At 41.4% G+C, this 26,182-nt stretch overlaps 1 protein-coding gene across 3 annotated transcripts in view; it reads right to left on the bottom strand.

The window, feature by feature from the left end:
- Positions 1-483: 483 nt before the first annotated feature.
- Positions 484-26,182, bottom strand: part of PCDH19 (protocadherin 19) — a 200,101-nt gene continuing 174,402 nt past the window's right edge. For all 3 annotated transcript variants that reach the window (XM_063938366.1, XM_063938365.1, XM_063938364.1), the window contains one exon: positions 484-2,672. In XM_063938366.1, the coding sequence (XP_063794436.1) occupies positions 2,086-2,672 (587 nt within the window). In that variant the 3' untranslated portion in view covers positions 484-2,085. The remainder of the gene's footprint in view (positions 2,673-26,182) is intronic.

The raw sequence follows: 26,182 nt of genomic DNA on the forward strand, positions 1-26,182 counted from the left end.
CGCTAAAGATCGGAACAGTCATAATTACAGCTTGCACACAGGATCATCAGGAGATCTTTTGGGACCAATTGCTATAGTCATTCGGCTAATTTTGTGGGGGCATCACTTTACATTGTACCCTTCCCCTTTCCGTCTGGACACCACTGCACACCATCCAAGTCATAACCGCATATAGCAGCATTCTCCAATGTTTTTTTATTGAACAACCCAGAAAAAAAAGTGTAGGGGCAGCTGTAAGTTCTGTTCATAGACACATGATAATATTTGATCATTGTTTATTGGTTTATTTATTTTTAATGGGCTGTGATTGGCCTGATTGTCTAGGTGGGAGCAATATGTACCGTATTGTTTGTTTATTTCTTTTTTTAAATTTTTTTAGGAATTGTGAATTTCTGAAATTCTTGTATATTCCAGAATCAGTTGAACTGGATATTGCCCATCTTTCATCAAAAGCAAGCAGCATCAAATAGGGCTGTATAAATGACATAAAAATAAGTCTTTATTCAAAAACATACACATCGGCTTGAAAGAAGAAGAAACTCTGCAACTATAACTGTTACTTATTTTCTGGGCTTTTTTTTAGATTAAAAGAATAAATACAAGGTCAACCTTGTAAAAAGTGCAGCTAAAATCATGGCCAAGACGCCATTTTGAAATTAAAAACCTTTTAATTTTTTTTGTCTTCTTTTTTTTCACTTCTTGTCAGTGAATCATTTTTTTTGTAACATTGGTCTGCAACATTATCTTGTAAGACTATTTTACAAACAGAATATTGTGTAAACCCTTTGTATAATTTACAATTGTCAAAAACAGACTTGTATAGCTGAACATCTGAGAAATAATTTCATCCTTGGGCATGAAAACATGACATATTAAATATATATTGAATCTACCGCGAACAAAATGAGAACAAAGAATGATAAAAAACAGATTGAGTGAAGCAATGAATGTGTGAAGATAGGAATGGAAAAAAATTATTTTGCATAAAAGTTAGAACCTTGAATTGGACATTGAATGGGAACAATAACATGACTTGTGGGAAAATGAAGTGGAGAAAAATCTCTGACTATAAAAAGATGTGTTTTCACAAAACCTCCCAATGGTTTTTTCTTTCTTTTTGGAAAATAGTAATTAAATAACCCAAAAAAATGCCATAACCTTGCACCGAGTGAATATAAAATGCATAACAAAAAAACAAAAACCTGTTGGCTTTCACAATGATATGAAAGAAAAGAATATTTTGTATTTATCAAGTGTAAAATGCAGAAGAGGAAAAAATGCTGTATTCGCAATGAATACATTAAAATATTATTAATAATAGTAATAATAATAATAATAATAATTAAAAGAAAAAAAAAGATTACAAATTACGTCTTTCATTTTCTTCCATTTTTACTCGAATGCCTTTTGCCATCACTGGACAAAATTTGAAATATCAAATACATTAATAGTACAGAGAGCATGTAACTGCAAAAGGGCTTTGAGTGCAGGGGTGTTCGTAGCAATAGAGCAAACTATCATGGATTAAATCATTAGGCTGAGCATCTGCCTGTCTATAGCTCCTCAGGTGAAAGTATGGCCCATTCGCGTCCAATGGCTGAATTCTTAACTACGCTACAAAATCGTTTAGCGAATAATTTTTATTTATTTTTTTAAAGTGGTTTTGGAAAATCCAAAAGTATTTCTTTTTTCCCCTCTGTTTTTTTTTTCTTCTGTACAAATAGGCTAATTTATATTATAATTTTGATATATATGTTTATAAAAATATATAAATTCAAAATACTTAATACATACATAATACTTTGTACATTGATGATAACAGGTTCCATGTTAAGAGCAAGGGGATTGGAAAAAATAAAAATAAAAAATAAAAAATAACAATAGTGATTTAGTCTGCTTGCTAGGATGGAACACCCCTGCCACATATTAAATAGTTTAGGATTGTCACATAACAATAGCCTTTATTTATAAACAATACATTTAGGAAAGCTTTTAAATACAGCAGTTTGTGAACCATTGGTAAGCCATTAAAAATGAACTGTAATGTTTCAAGTCACTTCTTTCACCATACGGTAGGTCTGGTGCTTAGAGAACAATGTCCTTTAGTCTCTTTACACCAAGTGAGTCCTTTTCTCGACATTCTTGCAATAATGGATTGATTTCATTCATTACGTTTTCACTGTCCGCTCCCCTGGGCTCTGCTTCCGAAGGCCGGGAAGGGCCGTTGCTTACAAATTGCTCCATGTCGCGGTTCCCGGCGCAATTCATGATGTTGTACGCTGCGGCGGATTTGGCTGGCAGAGGACTCTTTAGATGCAGAGGGGAAGTAATGGGGCTGATAGCTTCACAGCCATTTCCCGCTTCACGAACACCGCCATTTACCTTTGGGCTGCATATTGACAGGTCCACTGTCCTTTTACTTTTCAAAGTAGCCCTGTCATCAGCGGTGTGCTCATTGCCATCTTTGCCAAACGTTGCAAAAGTTCTTTTTGTGTTACAGTCTTCGAAAGGTTCAGTGTCCACAGTGGTCGCTTCTATAGATAAAGCAATTACATTTCTTCCGTGTTCCGGGGACTTGGCGCGGCTTGGGATGGGGACACGGGGCATCCAACACCGGTCAGAGTGCCCAAGGATGCGGCATTCTTCCCGGCAGTGGAATCCTTCAGTCTGATCTAAATCAAGGAAAAAAAACAAAGAAATATGAAATCAGTGTTTGATTTGTCACGTTGTGCAATAAGCTGCAATTATCATTAGTCCACAAAACTGTATTGTATTCCTCATATTTACAGTGATAATTACAGGCTATAATTTGTGTTCTCATTACATTTGCTGAAGCGCGTCTTATTAATACGTAAACTAAAGCAATTCTGTTCGGATTGAAGCCCCTCCATCTCTGGTGAGGCTGATAGGAGCAACGAGCCCGGCTAACAAACAAGGCGGCGGTAGAGGTGTTTCAGTTTTGGTTTTGTTTCTAATTCATCATCGTGTTTTGGTTCTGGCAAAACAACCCTCAAATATTTTGGTTTAGGTTCAGTTTGTGGTTCGGTTTTAGATTCGTTAAAACTCAATATACAGTACATAATTAAAAAATTGATAAAAAAGCTAAGATTATATAATTTGGACCTGTTTGCAAGCAATCCAAAACCGAGTTTGATTTTTACATCCCAGTTCCAAACTGAAGACAGACCCAAGCCGGGACTGTGTTCCACCTGGAAACCCAAGGTCATCCCAAACTGGGACTCAATTTGACTCCTAACCTTTAAGTTTAAGTGTGGTCGTATTTCAGGAGAACTGCACATCTCTAGGTGGCACTTATTGAGTTGCACGCTGAGGAATATAATGTGGTTTGTAGAGCAAAGTCTATTTTATGACTGTGCAAAAGCAGGACAAAACCGCACGCCAATGTATTTTGTTGCAACCAGACACAGGAAGCAAACACGGCCCAATTAAACTCCTCTGCAAAACTTAAAATAGTATTATAACGCTACGCACAACAGCGGCAGCCATTGTGTCGACTACAACAGTGCTTCCTCTAATGGGCAAAAGCATGTGCACTGCAGGTGGGGCAGATGTAACGTGTGCAGAGAGAATTAGATTTGGGTGGGGTGTGTTCAAACTGAAATCTAAATTGTAGTGTAACAATAAAGCAGCCAGTATTTACCCTGCACGGAAACAAAATAACTCACCCAAATCTAACTCTCTCTGCACATGTTAACATGTTATTTTCTGCCCCCCCCCCCCCCCCCCATTCCTGCAGTGCACATGGTTTTGCCCATTAGAGGAAAGTTTTGTTTTGCAATCAACCTTGAATTAGGCCTATAGATTGAATTGGTTCCCCCGCCCAGTCTTGGACTTATTTCCCGTCGTAATACACTGTGTCATTTATAAGCGATAGTCATATAGAGGCATAAAACAGCATCATTTAAATACCGCTTGGAATGACCCCTTTGCACAGAATGAAACCGGATAAGTCGCATATGTTGGGGAATGCATCGTTAGATACCACGGCCTCACCAAGCAATATAATTCCTCCTCTGGAAAACTGTCAGAACTCATATAATAATGTATCACTGATACACTCCTTTCATATGTGTTGATGAAATAACGCAGGGACGGGTCTGTGAACCCTCGTATGTCTCATCTACACGGCACTCTCTAATATGAGAGCCACGGTTATAAACGCTGAGAACCGGGGGATAAAAGACACATTACATACAGATTTCTGCTTAGGGAGGATTTTTTTTGCTTTTGCAAGTTATAAAACGTCCAGTTTGGCCTCATCTCACAGTGATACTCAGTATTGCAAACACACACATCAACATTCTTACACAGATGCTTGTGCGTCCATTCCATTGTGGCTCTTAGATAAATTATAATACTGTACGGCCTCTAGTGGATTTACAGGTTCTACCTGAGTGGGGTGGTGATGTGAACGTGGGGATCGCCTGTGTACACTGAATACATAGTATAAAAATAATAAATATACAAAAGTAAGGGAACTTGTACAAGAACTGTACTCCAGAGTATAGCTAACAAACTAAAGGGAAGATCAACCGTCTAAACAGAACAAATGAATGTGTCACCCATGGCAACCAACCAGCTTTTGGCTATCATTTATCTAGTACATGCTATAAAATGATAGCTGTAACCTGATTGGTTGTTTTTGGCTGTTTCTCCAAATGTCTTCTGGAAGGCTTAATACATCTCTCCCTGGGGGAGATGTACTAAGCCTGAAAAGTGATACATTTCACAGTGATAAACGGCCAGCCAATCAGCTCCTAACTACCATGTCACTGACTGTGTTTGAAAAATGACAGTTAGGAGCCGATTGGCTGGTACTTTATCACCGTGATATTTATCACTTTTCAAGGCTTAGTACATCTGGCCCAGGGTGTATCAGTTACACAGAGAATTTCCACAATATTGGATAAAGTATATAAAAATCTAGAGAGAAAAAATACTAATAGCGGATTTGTCCATCTTTTGCGCAGTAACATTATCGGCTGTATATACTGAATCAGGCAGTTCCTATAACCCACACATCATTCATATTCATCGATTGATCAGTTCATCTACATATGAAAATATACAACACTGTGCTAGTATGGGGGGTATTGAGTACAATTCAGTATAACGATCAGTATAAAACCAAAAATTGCCCCCAAAAAAGTGTCATTTGGAGCCATAAAACTCTAACACAATCACCAACTATATATATATATATATATATATATATATATATATATATATATATATATACACACACACACACAGGTTGAGTATCCCTTATCCAAAATGCTTGGGACCAGAAGTATTTTGGATATCGGATTTTTCCGTATTTTGGAATAATTGCATACCATAATGAGATATCATGGTGATGGGACCTAAATCTAAGCACAGAATGCATTTATGTTTCATATACACCTTATACACACAGCCTGAAGGTCATTTAACACAATATTTTTAATAACTTTGTGCATTAAACAAAGTTTGTATACATTGAGCCATCAGAAAACAAAGGTTTCACTATCTCACTCTCACTCCAAAAATTCTGTATTTCGGAATATTCCGTATTTCGGAATATTTGGATATGGGATACTCAACCTGTATATACTTTTAATTGTAACTTTACTCTGTTTATAACAGTTTGCTTATTATTATTATTATTTTACAGACGGAGACTGTTGGACTTAATTCTCTACTGAAACTTAATTGAAACAGGACTGGAGCATGAAGGGCCCACTGGGGAATGCAGTGGTAGGGGCCAAACTCATTACTGAGTAGTGGGGTGACATACACGACAAACCAAAGTATAGAAATAGTTTCTTCCACAAGGAATACGGGAAGATAAGAATTCTGCTCCTGTTACGCTCAGGCGGAAGCCTCAACACAACTGTTCGCCTGATAACAGCAATAAATAGACAGATTTATACACCGCGCTGGAAGCATTGATTCAGACAAGAGAGTTTAGCCATGATTTGAAATAACAGACAGCTGGTTCAATCTTATTAAAGCCTCCTCAATATGAAGTATGGCTCCCAGCTATTGCACGGTGAGGCTATAAATACTCGGAGACACATGGCACGCGAGGCGACCACACACACGCTCACACACGCACACACACACACACACACACACACACACACACACTTTCCTGGACTGGTGTCAGACACAACTGTCACATGCAGAGGGCTGAATACAAAATATCTGCTCATTCAATGGAAGGCCCTAAGGGCTGAATTACATAGGACCAATAACCACACACACGGTGGGCCACTGCAGTAACCTGACAACAGGATGTGACACCAAGCTACGCAAATAGACATCAGATGCATATAAAATAAAATAAAAAGTATATCTATCTATCTACACAATATATGCCTGCACTGTATATAAAAGTTGCAATATGCCCTGGTGCTCTGCCCATAAAATTCTTAATAGTTCCATAATGAAGAACAGCACATCAGGGACGGCCATAGTTGCAAAATAGGGTTGCATTGCGTAGCGACAACGTTTTGGGGTGCAATTCCCTAAATCAAACCAACACCAGAAAATATACTTTTGTGGTCTTGACTTGATAAAGGGGGTTGCACCCCATTTCTACATTTCTGACTGGGAGATTCCATGATTTTGGGAACTCCTTGAAGACCATCAGGGAGTTCCAAAAACGACACAAGTATTTTGCCCTCCCCCCCCTCCCCCTTTCACCTTTCCACCCTGGGCGGTGTTCAAAGTGTGTCCTAAGAGCTTCCCTGCAGCAAAGTGTACTGTATTCATAATAAATATACCAACCATTTACAGGCATGACTGCTGTTAAGGAATGGAAATTGCATTTAATTTACGGAGTATGTGTATGGGCCAATACACTTCCATTGTTATTATGAGAGCCCTAGGTTTAGAGAACATTTACAAAGCTTCTATGCCAGGCAATAAACGGGCCACATCCACACACGGGCCAGAATGTTGTCTTTCTCTGACGATCCCTCCTCACAGCTACAGTAAGTCCGCACAGCTTGGTGACATTACACGGAATTAAAATGCTTCAGCAAAGATTTCAGAATCAGCTTTGTGTTAGGACTAGAAAGGGATTACAGAAGATCGAGGCAGACTTAATTAGTACGAGCAAAATAAGAGGAAGGGAAAGAGAAACAATTATGTGTCTTCCTCATGGAGCAATTCGCTCGCAACAGTTATATCCGATTCCTCTATTTCCTTTGAGTCCAAAGTTTCATTTATGTCATCAATTCATAACGGGACATTTCACTCGTGAATTACTCGGTCACAGACTTTTTTTTTATACATATATAAATGGCAGTCATCATAGTTTGATGCCTCAATCAAAAAGGAAAAAAAAAATTCAATTTAATAAAAGAAAAGGAAATATTTATTTTGCTATTAAAGCTACAACATTTTTCTATTCCTGTCTCGATTATTGTAGCAATATAAAATACTGTACATTTACCGGGGCAGACGAGTGATGCTCGGCCCCCTGATTATACTGTCTATCAGCGGCAAGGTTGAACAAGCTGCTTCGCCAGCCAGCCCGATGAAAATCACACGCGGTACATACGCGCACAGGGCCTAATGCATGTTTGGAAGGAATTGCACAGCCGTAAGGAAGCGTCTGTGCAATTCCGTGTCGTTATAATTCTATAGAAGATAGACGCCTCCTGTCAGCATTTGCAAGATCCGAGTCCTGCGTCTGACAATGCAGCCCCGGATCGCAATGATTTCAGGCACTGGAAAGCTGCATAAGCGCAGATCTAGGAAGTCTGCATCCGACGACGCAGACCTCGGCCCGTCACACCTACAAAAAGAGGGCGACGTGCTCCTATTTTGAAGAAGTGCTGGGTGCCAGCTCCACACCCTACCAAACTGGCAGGGAGCGATATCAAATAGATCATGTGCAGAACGGCTCTTGCACCTGCATAGACCCACAAACATGGGATTTGTATGCAAAAAAATGCCTTCCAGGATTAAATGTTGTTTTTTATATTTGTATTTTAAGCACCGGCTATCTGTGTAGAATTTGCATGTCAGTGAAGTCCACAGACTCTTTAATGTATTACCTGCAATCCGATAAAGATCTTTTTGAAGCATCTCAACTATATATTGGTGTGTTTAACCTGAGCTGCTAAATCCATTTTCTATTGCTACCACACATAAGGCTGACTAATAAGAATTCACAGCACACCGTGCACTGCACCAAAAAAAAAAAAAAATGTCAGCGGCTTATTCTTGCAGGGAATTGGTGATGTAAAAAGAAGAAGAAAACACTTTGGACTGAGGCTCAGATACTCATCAGTTTTAAATCTGTGACTTAAATGTCTGATGCGGTGGCGTGATAACGGGCCGATGCAGGCAGGTGGGTCAGGCGGAGAATAAAGCAGCTGTGTATGCTTGTGTATATATGTGTGTTCTGGGCGTACAGAGGTCTGAGAGCCGCTGGCTCGGTGTGGAAGGTCTGATAAAAGAATTTGCTGCATCCACGCAGCTCTCCGCACTGAGGGAAATGTCCAGATAAGCCAGGTCCCTCCTCTGTGCCTTATGATTTATTTACAAACGTATGTGAGGGGCAGAAGCTGCTGTGACACCAGGGCCGGAGGAGCGAGAGAGAGAGAGAATTGTGGTAACGCAATCTGCAAACTAGTGCAGCTGTGTGAGAATCTGCATCAAAAGCGCGCGTAGCAGCCTCTATTGGCTTTCGCCCGCCAGCGGCGTTATGCAAATGAAGCTGCAAACTCCTCCCCTTGTGTACTTCCGTGCCGTCAAATGTGCAACCCTACACGCGCCATCGAAGCTTGGCCCAGCTCTACGGCAGGTGCGGTGTCTCCATCTGACCATGGTCTCCTACGCCTGCAGCTGTGCGTCTGGGAATTGACACGCCCCCAGCGCTCCCATAACGCCCACTGTATGGACCATTTTTGCATGCACTACTTGCCACCTCCCAGTCACTGCCTAGGGATGCCCATCGGTTTTCCACAACATTAGTGAAAACGACATTTACAATGATGCACTGCGGTGGTATCTGTCTCTTCTCTGTGACATCATCACAAATACGCCTGTAGCATAGTTACAGCAGCCGATACCACCACCATGACCCCTTGTACCTGATACACAGACCTCAGCTCCTGAATTTCCGACATCATGTACTATTGCAGTTTCCAGTGCTCAGTTCTTAAATTGATGTTTTTGTTTTTAAAGTTAATTAATTCAGCGCAGAAAACTGTTAAACGCCTAATTCAGATCTGGGCCGTGTTGTGCGAATTTGCAGAGGTTTGCGATAAGATAGTCGCCGCCCAGACAGAGTGAAAAACCACCCCGTGTAAGTCTGCGTACGCCGTGCGAAAAGTTTAGCAAATCTGTTCGCACCTCACTCACCATGTAATGATTTTTCCAGTCTGTGCAGTGTACATAGCGCAGGACTTACAGTGCCATACACACAGACTGATCAGGTCCGGAGCTGACGTCACACATCCGCCCTGAAAACGCTTGGGAACGCCTGCGTTTTTCCTGACACTCCCAGAAAATGGCCAGTTACCACCCCCAAACGTCCTCTTCCTGTCAATCAACCTGCATTCGCCTAGCGATCAAAAAAGACGCTGGATTTTCGCAGTGTTGCCTCGCACCTGCGTATTACGATCCATACACATACGCAGTCGTTCGATAGTCGGCCGTTGTGAGATTTCAGGTCTGAATTAGGCCCTAAGCCTAATGTGGATAGGGTAAAGGAAAATGGATTTTTGAATGGGATTGTACAGTCCGGCCCAAGGCTGTTACCCAGGGCAACCTAACTAAATACAATTACTCTATGGGAAATGTGTACCATTGGGTATTATACAATTAACAGCAGCAACATGTTGGACTGTGGAACTATCCGTTAATTAAACTGAGTGTCGGGACGGGACCACCATCTTGCTTTATATATGATGCTGTATTATCTCTCTCCTATCTATGCCTCCTGGGGCTGCGAGTAACTCGACAGTTTATGTAGCATTTATGTCACACTGTGTATGGCCCGGAAACGCACGTGCACCTACGCATGCCTGTCATCATACTCGCAGGAAAGCCCATCAGCTCTCTAAGACCAGCATATACTGTATGTGCATATGCACCTGCTGGGTATATTCTGCGCCTGCTGCAGAATAGGAGCAGGATCCGGTCTGTTGGTTGACAGTAAGTAGGTCGACACTATCTAGGTCGACCACTATTGGTCGACAGTAAGTAGGTCGACATGGTATTGTAATGCAGCAAGATGTGTCTGTAGGAGATAGACGCCTCAGTTAGCGTTCGCGGGGATCCGAGTTCTGCATCTGAGGATACATGCCGCACTTTGCACCGCAGCCATCTCTGCAGACGTCTTACAACAAACTCTTGCAAGGAGCAGAAGTGAAAGGTCAGAGTGCAGGAAGCCATCAGACCACAGTATTGCATATGTTGGGGTCTATTCATTCCTGGAAAGGTCTTGGAATATCGGAACACACCAGCAGGGGCCGGTCCCTGGAGCCTGGGGAGAGGAATTTCAGCTGGCTGTACAGAAATGCAGCGAAACCCACATCACTTCTCCGCATGGATATTAGTTTCCATGTAATGGCCGTGTGATGATTGCATATTTATGCTTTATAGGTATCATTCCGCGGCAGACTGAAAAAAATATAAATAGAAGCACTTGAGACTGTCACTGTTGATTTCTTATATCTTTTAGACATCGTCCCACAAATATACTATTACAATTTTTTTTTTCCTGCCTGTGAAAGCTTTTTAGCTGGAAACAATTGCGGGTTCCAGGTATTATGCAGCGATCTGGGCTCTGCGGCGTTGGATGGCAGAATTTATTTCAGTCTGGGCTGAAAGTATAAAGGAAGCGGATAAAGTTCCCCGTGCATTGTTTTTCTCCAGTCTTACGTGGGGAATGGCATTAAGATTCTCCGGGCACGTTGGCCGCCGTAGCCGGATAGGTTACTCTCCACATAATTGAGGTTACTTTGGCTAACATTTAATCACTGCCTGTATGGAGCCACAGAAGCGAGAATACACAGGCACGCACATTACCATACTGTTAGGTAATGTAACAAGGGTGGGATTCTCTATGAATGAGCTGAAATGTCAGCTCTATAAACTCTTTTGTTAAACAAGGACAAACTGTGTTCAGGTCAAATGCAGATCGATAATACACTTCTTTAAAGAGCTTGCAAATTTTTCCTGCCGTAGAACCTGGGCGCATTGTTTTCTCTCCTCCTTTGTTTTCTTGAACAACTTTAGAAAGAAAAAAAAAAGATAAATAACATCCGACGCTATTTAAAGCTACGGTCACGGATGATCTCCTCTGCAGACATGATATATCGCAGGCAGGACAATAACCATTAACTACATATAATCTCTGAAAATAAAAGATATATTCATTGGATTCCATCGATCAACACTCCCCCCCCCCCCCCCCCCCTTTCCCTCTTCCTTTCACCATTTAATCATTTATTGCCTAAGGATACATACAGTAGTGTGGATAAGCTGATAATTATATGGAATACAGTGGTTTTATTTTCAGAACTGTGCAGTAAATGTTCATTGTACATGAAGATACATGAAGAACCAGTGTGTGTTTAATGCAAATGTTTAAGATGATCACTTTTAAATCCCTGCGGGGGAGAGGGACCAATTGTAAATCCTGTGATTGCGTTTTTTGATTGGTGCTCCCACCTCTTTCCCCTCCCTTTGTGCTCTCTCTCTCTCTCTCTCTCTCTCTCTCTCTCTCTCTCCTTGGGAGATGTATCAAATCTTGTAGAGAAATAAAGAGAAGTTGCTTCTGTCTCGTGTGTAACTGTTAGGGTTATTGTCTGCAATTATCCTATGTAGCAATTGGGTAGCGCCACATTCAATACTCAACTAACGTATGTTAGGGTTAGGACCCGGTGGCAGGGTTAGGGTTAGAAACTGGGGGGTTGAGGGGGGGGGGGGGGGGGGTTGGTAGCCCTAACCACTATACCCAGAGGGTTAGGGTAATGGAAGGGGGAAGGGGAGATAAAAATACTTACCCCCTCCGACGTCGGGATCTTCAATATCGGAATGCCAGTGTCAGTCATATGACCGCCACTATCCCGAACAGTGGTATTACATAACTGTATACAAAATATAAGACACAACAACTGGCGCAACTAAGCCACAGCCTGGGGCCAGGTAAACCTAGCTGGCACCCTAACACATACCCAATACTTAACAAGAAGTACGGAAGACTTAATCCAGTGCAACATTCACCAGTAAGGAGAGTTCCAGTATACTTCAATTCAATTTCACACACTGTATAAAACCGGGATCAACAGCAATATAAGCCAATCAAATCAATCCTTCTCGGCAGCAAGTCCTCACTTCCTCAATATAGGCTTCAAAGTATAGTATTCATGTATTGTAAGCTTGCGAGCAGGGCCTTCCTACCTTTGGCTATTACCCAGTTTTGTCTTATCATTGGGGGTCATTCCGAGTTGATTGCTTGCTGCCGATTTTCGCAGCGCAGCGATCAGGTAAAAAAAATGGCAAAACTGCGCATGCGTATGCACCACAATGCGCACGCGCGTCGTACGGGTACAAACAGCATCGCTGCTGTGCAATGCTTCTAGCGACGATTCCATTCGCACAGCCGATCGCAAGGAGATTGACAGGAAGAGGGCGTTTATGGGTGTCAACTGATCGTTTTCTGGGAGTGGTAGAGAAAACGCAGGCGTGACCAGGCGTTTGTAGGGCGGGTATCTGACATCAATTCCGGGACCTCTGTCTCTAGGATCATCGCACAGGATAAGTAACTTCAGGGCTGGTCTTGTTTTGCACAAAATGTTTTTGTACCACTCGGCTGCACAGGCGTTCACACACTTGCAAAGCGAAAATACACTCCCCCGTGGGCGGAGACTATGCGTTTGCACGGCTGCAAAAAGTAGCTAGCGAGCGATCAACTCGGAATGAGGGCCATTGTGTCCGGTTGCAAAGCGCAATGGAATTTTCTATATATATATATATATATATATACATATATATATACACACACACACACACACACACACACACACACACACACACACACACTAGGCTTAACATTTACAATAAAAGCTTTATCTAATGCAGGTTCTGTACAAAGCATTTCATCTTCAGTGGTGTGTAAGTGTTACTCAGATGTGAAATACAGCACATTATTCTGATAGGGGAATGCACAGATAATTGGAGATGTGCCTTGGACACGTGTTCTGTAATTATTATCTATATAATGACCGTTCCCTCCGTTCTGCACTGGTTTAGTGCTTTTCTCCCAGCAATCGGGGGTTTCTTAGTTTTTTACTCGGCTGGACATTCTGAAAGCCTTTAGGCTGGAGGCATTTAAATAAAACAGCTCATTTTATTGTCATTGGAGAAAATAATCCGCATTTTTTATTTATGTGATTTGTACGCCATAATGTCAGCATCTGTTCTGTGTATTTAAATAAAAAAATGGAAAGCGAAGCCATACATCACAGAATTAACCAGGGGTGATGGGGGAGGAAGTTCCGCAGCTACAAATTACAAGCTATTTTGAAATAATTGCATTTCTCCTTGAAATGTTTCATCAAAGCATAACATGAGAACTATATGAAATATATTGTAAATGCATCTCCGGCACTGCCACCTGTAAAGAGTCTACATATGTTTTTTACTGTTATATAATTATGTATTTTCTCTGTCTTTTTTTTCATGCATTGCTCCATTTATAGTTACCCGTTTTGGGGGGTTTATCTTAATAGACACCCGTATGGGACCCCAAGGATCAGGGGGGCCCCGAGCATCAGGGGCACAAGAAGTGTGTAGGCAGCGCCTAAGAAAGCTGTGGCTCCCGGGCACTCCGGGACGCCCATACGTCAATTAACAGACAATTACTTCCCAATACAAACACCACCCCCGCCGCATACCCCATCACTTGGTCTGAGCTGGTCCCGTGCTGTGTTGCCAGCGTCGCTGCGTCACTACGCATGAACCCGCGCCAGCCCGTCCCTGCTGCTGCCGCTGACTCCGAGGAGCTGAGCGGCACAGCACTGCCAGGCACACTGACTGGGAATATCATACAGCAGCCGACTGCAGCTTTACCAATGTGATGTCCCTACAGACAAGGTCAGTCCCTCCTGGGTCCTTGCAATCTCCCTCACCGTTGTGACAATCTGTGGGTCTGTGTCTATATATGTATGTTTGTGTCTGTGTAGTATATGTACATGTATGTGTGCTTATATATGTATGTTTGTATATGTGTATGTATATGTGTGCGTGTGTATGTATATACTGTATATATATATATATATATATACATACATATACACACACACACACACATTTATATTGAGGGGAAGAGTTGAGGGGGTAGGGGGCCCCCAGAGATATCAGTGTATGGGGCCCCAAGATTTCTGTTGCCGGCCCTGGATGTTGTTGCCTGATTTGTGTTTGTACGCAGATGCAATTGCAGTTGTGATTTTCTCGGCTTTGCAACTGCTGATACAAGCAAGTGAAGCTGTCGCCCTTAAACTAAACTCCCACCGGAGCAATTGCAACTCATTCGCAGTTGCGTATACATTCGCAGTCCATATGCAAAAACAAGGAACATCAAAGTTAAGGGTTGGCCTTTGGCTACCCAGACTGGACACGGTAGTAGAGACGACCCATGTTTCTGCACAAATAAGGTCTGAAAATGGCCGTAACATGCCTGCATTTTTGCAACCACTCTTGATGCCACCTCCAAACAGTCACTTCCTGTATATCACTTACCCATGCAATCCTCATTGTGGGTGGAATTGCAGGGGCAGCTTGACCCATGCATACCTCCCAACTGTCCCGATTTTTCGCGGGACAGTCCTGTTTTTTTGGGACTGTCCCGCTGTCCCACCAGTGGGCCGCAGTGTCGTGCGGCGTGTGTGTGTGTGGGGGTAGGGGGGCAGTTGGGAGGTACCTGTCAATCACTGCTCTGCCTAGCAGAACAGCGTTGAATAGACGCTGTGCGCATGCGCACAGCGTCTATTCAATGGAGACAGAAGGAGAGGGGACATGCTAGCAGCTCACAGAGCGCTGGACATGCCCACTTAGTGAAAAAAAACGGGGGGCATTACCAGCAATCGCGGCACTGCCGCAAAGCCACGCACCCTTTCATAGGCCACGCCCCTTTTTGGCACGCACATGACTAAAGTGTCCCACTTTCATTGAATGAAATGTTGGGAGGTACGCCCGTGCGCATTGCGATCGCAGCACATGCGCAGTCTGCTGATAATTTGCCCATTGCGTGAACAACGGCCATTGCGTACAATATCAATGTGTCTCTTCCCTTTCCGCAGTTACTCTTAATAAAAGCTTTCCCACAAAATCCACCGATTTTGTTACTGAGGTCTAATGTATCAACCTCCCGGAGTGTTCCGATGACCTGTATCTTCTTCTACAAGCAAATCTATGCGATAAACGTTATGTTTGAAAACCAGTAGAACAAAGTGCGTGTATGACGTGCTCCTCAAACCTAGTCTAGTGACCAATATTTACCTTATGTATTATTAATACAATAATTATTTTTCTTTTATATAACGCCATATACTGTTGCGCATTAAAATACACACTGCACCGCTTAAAAGGAGAGATACAGTAGTTGTAGGGTGAGTTTGTATACCACTTAGAAAAAAATATACTGGGCCATAGCAAATGTATGTTATTGAAAACCCTTTGCCTTGTCTGGCTGTTTGCACCTTTACTGAACCTTAATATCAGATGTTAGTTTGTATTTATTAACATAATTATTATAGCGCTGTGCGTTTCTTTAAAAAAAAAAAGCATTTTCTTAGAATTTGTAGAGCGCATCAGTGCCATGATTGACAGGCAGAGACGTTCGCGGGGCGGGAGGGGACGTGCCAGCGTTGTTTGAATGCAATTGGGGAGTGCGGTCTGGACAACGCAGGCGTGTCTGGACCGTTGCTGGAGCGGGCCGCTGCGGTTGCGTGACGTCATGCCAAATCACAGAGGGTAGCCTCCTGCCACCGCAGCTAGCCTGCGCAGGCAGGGAGCTAATCGCCAGGTGCGAAAGCATCACCACCGTGCAATGCTTTCGCACCTCTGCGGGAGGGAGGGTGGGGGGTAGGTAGTGCGTGACATGCAGGGTGGACTAGCCCTGTGCTGGGCGTCCCCCCGCATGTCAGCTCTGAATCACTTCCCAGAAACAGGAGAAGCCATCACAGAAAGTCGGAAACATTAAAAACTTTTATTTCCTTTTCTCATCACCACAAAAAAAAAAAAAAAAAAAGATTCATTCCAGATGAATTAAAAGTAAATTGATTGCCCCGGAGGAATTTGTTCCAATATCTTTACTCCGTGCCTGAGATCTTTCCCGAAACATTAAGAGACGGAATGGGGTGGGTGCGATTGTGATACATTAAATCTTTCTTTGCAAATCAGAATTAAAAAAAAAAAAAAGACTTCACCAAGACATAAAATGCAAATGTGTCACCGGGGTGCAGGACGAACCTCTCTAATGGAATTTATGAATAATAAACAGCCGACTGGAGGCATCAAACGGCAATTTCCCATGTTCATCTCTGTATGTAAACAACGATGTCAGCTCCTTTCATTATGTCATATGTGCTCTGCAAGACACCCGCTGTCTGCCGATTTCTACTGGGATCTTATAGTAATAATAATAATAATAATAATAATAATAATAATAATGACATTAAGCGCAACAACAAAACTACAATAATACTTAATACTTCTACTATTGCTAATAATAATAATCATCATCATCATTATTATTATTATTATTATTATTATTATTTTGAAGTAGGGAAAAAGTAAAAAAATGCTAAAAAAAATGAAAAAATGCATAAAAGAAGTCTAAAAGTGAAAACAGAATAGTTATTATTATTATTATTATTATTATTATTATTTTGAGGTGGGAAAAAGTAAAACATGCTAACAAATAAAAAAAACATGAAAAAAGCATAAAAGAAGTCTAAAAGTGAAAACAGAATAGTTATTATTAATTATTATTATTATTATTATTATTATTATTATTATTATTATTTTGAGATGGGAAAAAGTAACAAATGCTTAAAAAATAAAAATATGAAAAAAAGAATAAAAGAAGTATAAAAGTAAAAACAGAATAGTCATGTTTCCAGGCCAAATCTGGCTATAGATAAAATACACGTCACATTGGGAATTGTCAAGATAAAGGTAATGCAGTATATGTAGCGCTTATGGCGCGTTTAGCACCTCAGCTGTTAGGATGCCAGTGGTCATGTGACCGATGCCAGGATCCCAATACCACTCAGAACACCGGTATCAGACCACCGACAGCCTATATCCCGAAGGTGAGTATCGGGGTAAAGGTTTGGGTTAGGTCCTGGAGGTTTTAAAGGTTAGGCAGTAGGGAGTTTGACCATAGCCGCCACCCCCCAAGGATGTTGGGATCTTCAATGTCGGGATTCCGCGGTCGGTCATGTGACTGCTGGCATCCCGACCCATGGGATATAGAATGTATTTCATAGCACTTTATCAACTAAGTAATACAAGCTTTCTGACAAAACTCTTCATAGGGAAGAATTCAATTAGCCCCAAACATTTTTCAGGGGCGAAAAAACAGGACTTTATCGCAATTTTTTCCCCCCAGCCAATCCAATTAGAACCCGTTTGGTCGAAAACACATAGATTCAGGTGTTCTCAATGCAGCAATTGCAAAAACAGGGTAATTATGAGGATTTTGGGGGGGGGACCTCAGCAGGTACTAAAAAAAAATGCCCGCTAAGTGCAGGCATCGTCTGAGTTCCTGGCTAATTGGATAGCCCCAAATGATCCTACAGACCATTGTAAATTATCATTATGGGTGAGATTGAAATGTCACCGCCCCCTATCTCCCGTCTAAAGTGACGGGAGATCACAGGGGGCGATATAGAAATGTCCCCCGTTTTTGCGCAGATCGTCCAACATTAAAAGTTAGGCATGGCGCAAAGAGTCCCGTTTGAGTGTCCAAAAGGGTCACTTTTCACCTTATTTCAGCTCTCAACTCCCGAGGGTAGCGAGCTGAAATGCTGATGTTGTGCCTGTCGGCAGCAACAATTGAATAGCTGCCAGGCGGCAGGGGGCAACAAGATTTGAGTTTCACCCTATTAATTTAGAACTGGCTAAGCATGAGGCGGTCATTTATTCTTAGAACATATGGTAGCTGGCAGTGCCATACCAGGTCATTTTAGTACTCTCTAGTGCCCCCTCTCCCACCAGTTAGCCATTCTATGATCACCCCTCACTGGGACACTTTTACAGTATAACACTAAGGGGGACATGTACTAAGCAGTGATAAGAACGGAGAAGTGAGCCAGTGGAGAAGTTTCCCCATCAACTAATCAGCAGCTCTGTATCATTTTATAGTATGCAAATTATAGATATTACTTTAGTGCTGATTGGTTGCCATGGGCACCTTCTCCACTGGCTCACTTCTCCGCTCTTATCATTGCTTAGTAAATGTCCCCCTAACCCCCAGTTCTCAATGACACTTATAAAACCCTAGAAGGAAGCTAGATGGGGTGAGGCGGTGGGGGTGGGTATATTTGTTGAGTTAGGGGTTGGTGCTGTACATCAACATCCCCTATATTAACTGTTATTAATATATTGTTGCTATACAGTATATTGTAGCAATATATTAATTAGTGATGAGCGGGTTCGGTTCCTCGGGATCCGAACCCCCCCGAACTTCACCCATTTTACACGGTTCCGAGGCAGACTCGGATCTTCCTGCCTTGCTCGGTTAACCCGAGCGCGCCCGAATGTCATCATCCCGCTGTCGGATTCTCGCGAGATACGTATTCTATATTAGGAGCCGCGCGTCGCCGCCATTTTCACTTGTGCATTGGAGATGATAGCGAGAGGACGTGGCTGGCGTTTTCTCAGTTTCTGTGTTCAGAGTGCTGCAAATATCTGCTCAGTGTGCTGCAAATATCTGTGCTCAGTGTGCTGCAAATATCTGTGCTCAGTGTGCTGCAAATATCTGCTCAGTGTGCTGCAAATATCTGTGCTCAGTGTGCTGCAAATATCTGTGCTCAGAATGCTGAAAATATCTACGTTCTCTGCCTGAAAAACGCTCCATATCTGTGCTGCATTGTAGTATATAGTAGGAGGACAGTGCAGAATGTTGCTGTGACCACCAGTATATATATATATATATATATATATAGCAGTACCGTACAGTAGTCCACTGCTCTACCTACCTCTGTGTCGTCAAGTATACTATGCATCCATACCTGTGCTGCATTTTAGTTGTGGGCAGTATATAGTAGGAGGGGACAGTGCAGAATGTTGCTGTGACCACCAGTATATATATAGTAGTACGGTACAGTAGTCCACTGCTCTACCTACCTCTGTGTCGTCAAGTATACTATGCATCCATACCTGTGCTGCATTTTAGTTGTGCGCAGTATATAGTAGGAGGGGACAGTGCAGAATGTTGCTGTGACCACCAGTATATATATAGCAGTATGGTACAGTAGTCCACTGCTCTACCTACCTCTGTGTCGTCAAGTATACTATGCATCCATACCTGTGCTGCATTTTAGTTGTGCGCAGTATATAGTAGGAGGGGACAGTGCAGAATGTTGCTGTGACCACCAGTATATATATAGCAGTACGGTACAGTAGTCCACTGCTCTACCTACCTCTGTGTCGTCAAGTATACTATAAAAGTTCAGTAAAATTACCCAAAAATCAAAATTAAAAGCATCTGATGAGAAGCGTAAATGGCTGAGGCCCTGGCTTGTGTTCATGGCTAGTGGTTCAGATTCACATGAGGATGGAAGCACTCATCCTCTCGCTAGAAAACTGCAGTGCCACTCCTAGATGGGCCAGGTGTTTGTGTTGGCCACTTGGGTCGTTTAGCTTAGTCATCCAGCGACCTCTGTGCAAATTTTAGGACTAAAAATAATATTATGAGGTGTGAGGTGTTCAGAATAGACTGGAAATGAGTGGAAATTATGAGGTTTATAATACTATGGGATCGAAATGAACCCCAAATTCTATGCTTTAAGCTGTGTTTGAGGGTTTTTGTAAAAAACACCCGAATCCAAAACACACCCGAATGCGACAAAAAAATTTCAGGGATGTTTTGCCAAAACGCGTCCGAATCCAAAACACGGCCGCGGAACCGAATCCAAAACCAAAACACAAAACCCGAAAAATTTCCGGTGCACATCACTAATATTAATACAATTTTGATATTACTGAATCCAATTCCTCAGTGAGTACGTCCAATCTGGTTTTAATTCTTCTTTACTATCTTTGCTTTTAAAATCCGCTCTCTCCGCCACCTCCGCCCACCTCGGACTTGTGCCCTGGGGTGGTGGCACCAGTCACGCCGCACTCTGTACAACCCTGACCGCTAATCACCCCACTCTATATAAACTATATTGTCATGTTGACGGCAGAGAAACTAAAATGTACCCATGTCCCGTAATGTAATATTGTGTGTTGTTATGTCCTATTGTAGTTGTGTTGGTGATTAGGGTGTTACAATGTATCCTACAAGAATATCACAGAATTCTGCACCCCTACTGCTTTTGAAGCTCCCAGTGAAGGTCCCCCCCCCCCCACTAGTTGCAAACCAGCATCTTGCAGACAGTTCTCCAGGTTTGCTACTTATGAAACATTAATCATCTATATTTTATGTATCAGCCTGAACTTTTGCTGTGTTTTGCCCGGAGAGTCTGCTTGTAGACACCGGAGTCTGTGTTTTATGTATAATATCAGCGGTAGTGTTTTCTTGGCAAACGGCTAATGCAGTAATCATTTATGTGTGATAGTGCCAGTAAGGCGCTGGACAGATGGAAACCTTCTGATCTGCACAGCAGAGGACAAGCCAAAAAAATTCTGTTTTCACTTAGTCAATAATATTTTCTTGAAACTTTTAATAACATTAAATAACTCTTAAAGCTGTGTGTTTAGGTTACCGATTACATATTTGGGGTCTGATGCCCCGTGGAGCCCAAGTGCATTTTAATGATGGCTTTTTGCGCACTGCGCAACTTTCCGTAGCTGTGCATATGCAACTTTGAGCAACTATGGGTGATTCGTGCGTCTGTCAGCTGTATTTCCGTTTGCGGCTCAGTGGGTGCAACTGGCCATCCGTACGCAGGCCGCGTATTCTGGCGGCGTATCGTGGTCATTTAGGGGGGATTGCATGCTACTCAGAGGTGGACGCAGGCAGGGGTCCATCTGATTTCAGATAGATCTCTGCAGTAGTGGCGCCGGCACAATCAGTGCACTACTACTGCAGACGCAGTTACGCTTCTGGATTCTGTAGAACAAGTGGCTCCGCCTCTCTCCTCCCTACCAGTAAGTACACTACCAGACCCCGAACACGGCGCAGCAACAGTAATTAAAAATCAAAAACATAAATAAAAAATATTCTTTACAGGGTGCAATGGGAGTGCCTTTGGGGGGCCCCCAAGTAGCCGGGCCCCATAGCAGTAGCATCCCCTGCACCCTCTATAGTTTTTCACCCTATATGGATTATTAGTATTACAATTAGGCAGTGCTGTTTATTGTACAATATGCAGATACATCTGGGCAGGATTATTACAGTGCAGTGTGGATACAGCTATCCAGTATAGCATTCCTCCATTGCATTATTTATTAGGCAGAAATGTATTTACCGGAAGTGGCAAAGAAATTCCTGCACACTAAGAAGAGAGCGGAAGGCAACACAACTCAAAGCAAGTTCATTCAATGTAGACTAATAAGCAGGGTTGGACTGGCCCACCGGGGAACTGGGAAAACACCTGGTGGGCCCCACAGCCTGTGGCCCCTCCTCCTCCTCCTCCTCTAGGGATCAGGTTCCAGACTCTATCCAGGTGCACTTGAGTTACGCATTATACATATGTTACATTATACTTCACAAGAATATGGTATATTATATATTTACCAAGGGGGCACAGAACATGTACTTTGTACTGGTTAGTCAAACCTCTGTGGTGGCTGGCCACGCCCCACTGGAGCCTGGCCACACCCTTAAATACGGGCCCCCACAACAGCATTCCCCCGTGGGCCCTTCATGTCCCAGTCAGACACTGCTAATAAGCCAAACTCATCAGTTTATTTTTTCCCATATAAAAAAAGAATAATTAAATAAATGAAGTTATATCACCATGATTGCAGCTGGAATTTTAACGACTCCATTGTGCTTGTATGTGATACAACGTATGCGACAGGCTGACTTATAACGACAGGACAAGGAATGTGGAGTCTGAGGCTCTCAGTTATAGTAAGTGGTCTTCCCTACGCTCTTCTTTGTAAACGTTGCTGGGACGCGGCCAAGGCATTAGGAAGGGGCACTTTATCCTGCTGGACAATAATCTCTACTGTCATTTATGGCCAGTTTGACTAATTAGCTCCATTCTGGGCCAAAGTCTACACACAACCGCTGTCTATTCCATTCGGAGGGCTTGCTTTCAATTTGATGGCACCGCTCCAGCAGCTGACGGATCCCAAAATGGTGCCTGACATATAAGACAAATGGATCCCCATCTGCTCATTGCTCACAATCATGGAAGAATTATGACAAAGGCGACACCTCCTTAAATTTACCGGCTGACAAGTAAACGTCTCAAGGGGGATTTCCGGAAATGTGGTGGAAATAAAAAAAATTCTGTGGAGACATTTGTTTTAGAAAACTGTATTATCACTTACGTTCCTATGCCTTGTTATTTTACTATTAATTTGTATATATAAACTCAGTGGAGCTTTGTAATTGGGGACAAAGACAGTAAATAAAACAACAAGACTGGGGGGTAAATTTACTAAGATGGGAGTTCTATTTAAGATGGGATGTTGCCCATAGCAACCAATCAGATTCCAGGTATTATATTCTAGAATGTGCTAGATAAATGAGAAGTAAAATCTGATTGGTTGCTATGGACAACATCCCATCTTAAATAGAACTCCCATCTTGGTAAATTTACCCCTGGGTCTTAGCAGGGGTGTGGTTCATCAAATCGACAGTGTCTAGGTCGACAATGTTTAGGTCGACCACTATAGGTCGACAGTCACTAGGTCGACATGGATGGAAGGTCAACAGGGTTTCTAGGTCGACATGTGCTAGGTCGACAGGTCTAAAGGTCGACATGAGGATTTTTTTTTTGGGTGTCGTTTTCTTCGTAGAGTGACCGGGATCCCAAATTAGTGCACCGCGTCCCCTCGCATGGCTCGCTTCGCTCGCCATGCTTCGGGCATGGTGCCTTCGCTCCACTACCGCTTCGCTCGGCACACTTTACCATTCCAATCGTAGTCCACGTGGATCGTTAAGTATGAAAAAATTCAAAATTTTTTTTTCCAAAAACTCATGTCGACCTTTAGACCTGTCGACCTAGCACATGTCGACCTAGAAACCCTGTCGACCTTCCATCCATGTCCACCTAGTGACTGTCGACCTATAGTGGTCGACCTAAACATTGTCGACCTAGACACTGTCGATCTTCAGACCGGATCCCCTTAGCAGACAGGCAGAGTGGTGGGAGGGTCCTGCTGGGCTACATTATTGCGTGTAAGATTCAGTGAAACACTAGTGTTTGGGAAGCATTTGTTTGGATGACGTTTGTGGATCCTCCACAGAAGATCTTTGGGCAGATGGGCTGTGAAGCGATGATACGAGTGGAAGGAAACGGGACTGGAATTCCAGCCTGCAGATGATCTGGGAGCTACAGTGCAAATGAGGCATTTGGTTGAGAGAAATTGTAAGTGACACAGGCAGCTCAGAGGACACATTTACATGCGGAGAGCAGACAGAAATATGAAATACAAATTGCATACATGCCGGCACTATATATATACTGACATTACTACATTAACAACATGCTCCGATCTGAGAAGAGTTTCTCTGGGCTATCTAGTACTTAGAATTTATTAATCTTGGAAGCTCTACTGCTTTTACCACTGTGCAACGTACAGACTCACACCCGGCAGCACAACAATCCCTCCTCTCTCTCACAGTCTGTCTGAGATAGGAATAAAGAGATAGATAGATAGATAGATAGATAGATAGATAGATAGATAGATAGATGAGATAAATATGAGAGAGAGAAAGAAAGAAAGAAAGAAAGAAAGAAAGAAAGAAAGAAAGAAAGAAAGAGAGAGAGAAAGAAAGAAAGAAAGAAAGAAAGAAAGAAAGAAAGAAAGAAAGAAAGAAAGAAAGAAAGAAACTGAAAAGAGATGGTAGATAGATAGATAGATAGATAGATAGATAGATAGATAGATAGATAGATAGATAGATAGATAGATGAGATAAATATGAGAGAGAGAAAGAAAGAAAGAAAGAAAGAAAGAAAGAAAGAAAGAAAGAAAGAAAGAAAGAAAGAAAGAAAGAAAGAAAGAAAGAAAGAAAGAAACTGAAAAGAGATGGTAGATAGATAGATAGATAGATAGATAGATAGATAGATAGATAGATAGATAGATAGATGAGATAAATATGAGAGAGAGAAAGAAAGAAAGAAAGAAAGAAAGAAAGAAAGAAAGAAAGAAAGAAAGAAAGAAAGAAAGAGAGAAAGAAAGAAAGAAAGAAACTGAAAAGAGATGGTAGATAGATAGATAGATAGATAGATAGATAGATAGATAGATAGATAGATGAGATAAATATGAGAGAAAGAAAGAAAGAAAGAAAGAAAGAAAGAAAGAGAAAGAAAGAAAGAAAGAAAGAAAGAAAGAAAGAAAGAAAGAAAGAAAGAAAGAAAGAAAGAAAGAAAAACTGAAAAGAGATGGTAGATAGATAGATAGATAGATAGATAGATAGATAGATAGATAGATAGATAGATGGATAGGATAAATATGAGAAAGAAAGAAAGAAAGAAAGAAAGAAAGAAAGAAAGAAAGAAAGAAAGAAAGAGAAAGAAAGAAAGAAAGAAAGAAAGAAAGAAAGAAAGAAAGAAAGAAAGAAAGAAAGAAAGAAAGAAAAACTGAAAAGAGATGGTAGATAGATAGATAGATAGATAGATAGATAGATAGATAGATAGATAGATAGATAGATAGATAGGATAAATATGAGAAAGAAAGAAAGAAAGAAAGAAAGAAAGAAAGAAAGAAAGAAAGAAAGAAAGAAAGAAAGAAAGAAACTGAAAAGAGATGGTAGATAGATAGAAGAAAAAAAGAAAGAAAGAGAGAGAGAGAAAGAGAAACTGGAAAAGAGATGGTAGATAGATAGATAGATAGATAGATAGATAGATAGATAGATAGATAGATAGATAGATAGATATGAGAAAGAAAGAAAGAAAGAAACTGAAAAGAGATGGTAGAAGAAAGAAAGAAAGAAAGAAAGAAAGAAAGAAAGAAAGAAAGAAAGAAAGAAAGAAAGAAAGAAAGAAAGAAAGAGAAAGAAACTGAAAGAAACTGAAAAGAGATGGTAGGTAGATAGATAGAAGAAAAAAAGAAAGAAAGAGAGAGAGAGAAAGAGAAACTGGAAAAGAGATGGTAGATAGATAGATAGATAGATAGATAGATAGATAGATAGATAGATGAGATAAATATGAGAAAGAAAGAAAGAAAGAAAGAAAGAAAGAAAGAAAGAAAGAAAGAAAGAAAGAAAGAAAGAAAGAAAAAGAAAGAAACTGAAAAGAGATGGTAGATAGAAGAAAAAAAAGAAAGAAAGAGAGAGAGAGAAACTGGAAAAGAGATGGTAGATAGATAGATAGATAGATATGAGAAAGAAAGAAAGAAAGAAAGAAAGAAAGAAAGAAAGAAAGAAACTGAAAAGATATGGAGAAAGAAAGAAAGAAAGAAAGAAAGAAAGAAAGAAAGAAAGAAAGAAAGAAAGAAAGAAAGAAAGAAAGAAAGAAAGAAAGAAAAAGAAACTGAAAAGAGATGGTAGATAGATAGAAGAAAAAAAAGAAAGAAAGAGAGAGAGAGAAAGAGAAACTGGAAAAGAGATGGTAGATAGATAGATAGATAGATAGATAGATAGATAGATAGATAGATAGATAGATAGATAGATATGAGAAAGAAAGAAAGAAAGAAAGAAAGAAAGAAAGAAAGAAAGAAAGAAAGAAAGAAAGAAAGAAAGAAACTGAAAAGAGATGGTAGAAGAAAGAAAGAAAGAAAGAAAGAAAGAAAGAAAGAAAGAAAGAAAGAAAGAAAGAAAGAAAGAAAGAGAAAGAAACTGAAAGAAACTGAAAAGAGATGG

This window comes from Pseudophryne corroboree, chromosome 8 (genome assembly GCF_028390025.1).
Source record: "Pseudophryne corroboree isolate aPseCor3 chromosome 8, aPseCor3.hap2, whole genome shotgun sequence".
In the NCBI taxonomy this organism is placed as follows: domain Eukaryota; kingdom Metazoa; phylum Chordata; class Amphibia; order Anura; family Myobatrachidae; genus Pseudophryne; species Pseudophryne corroboree.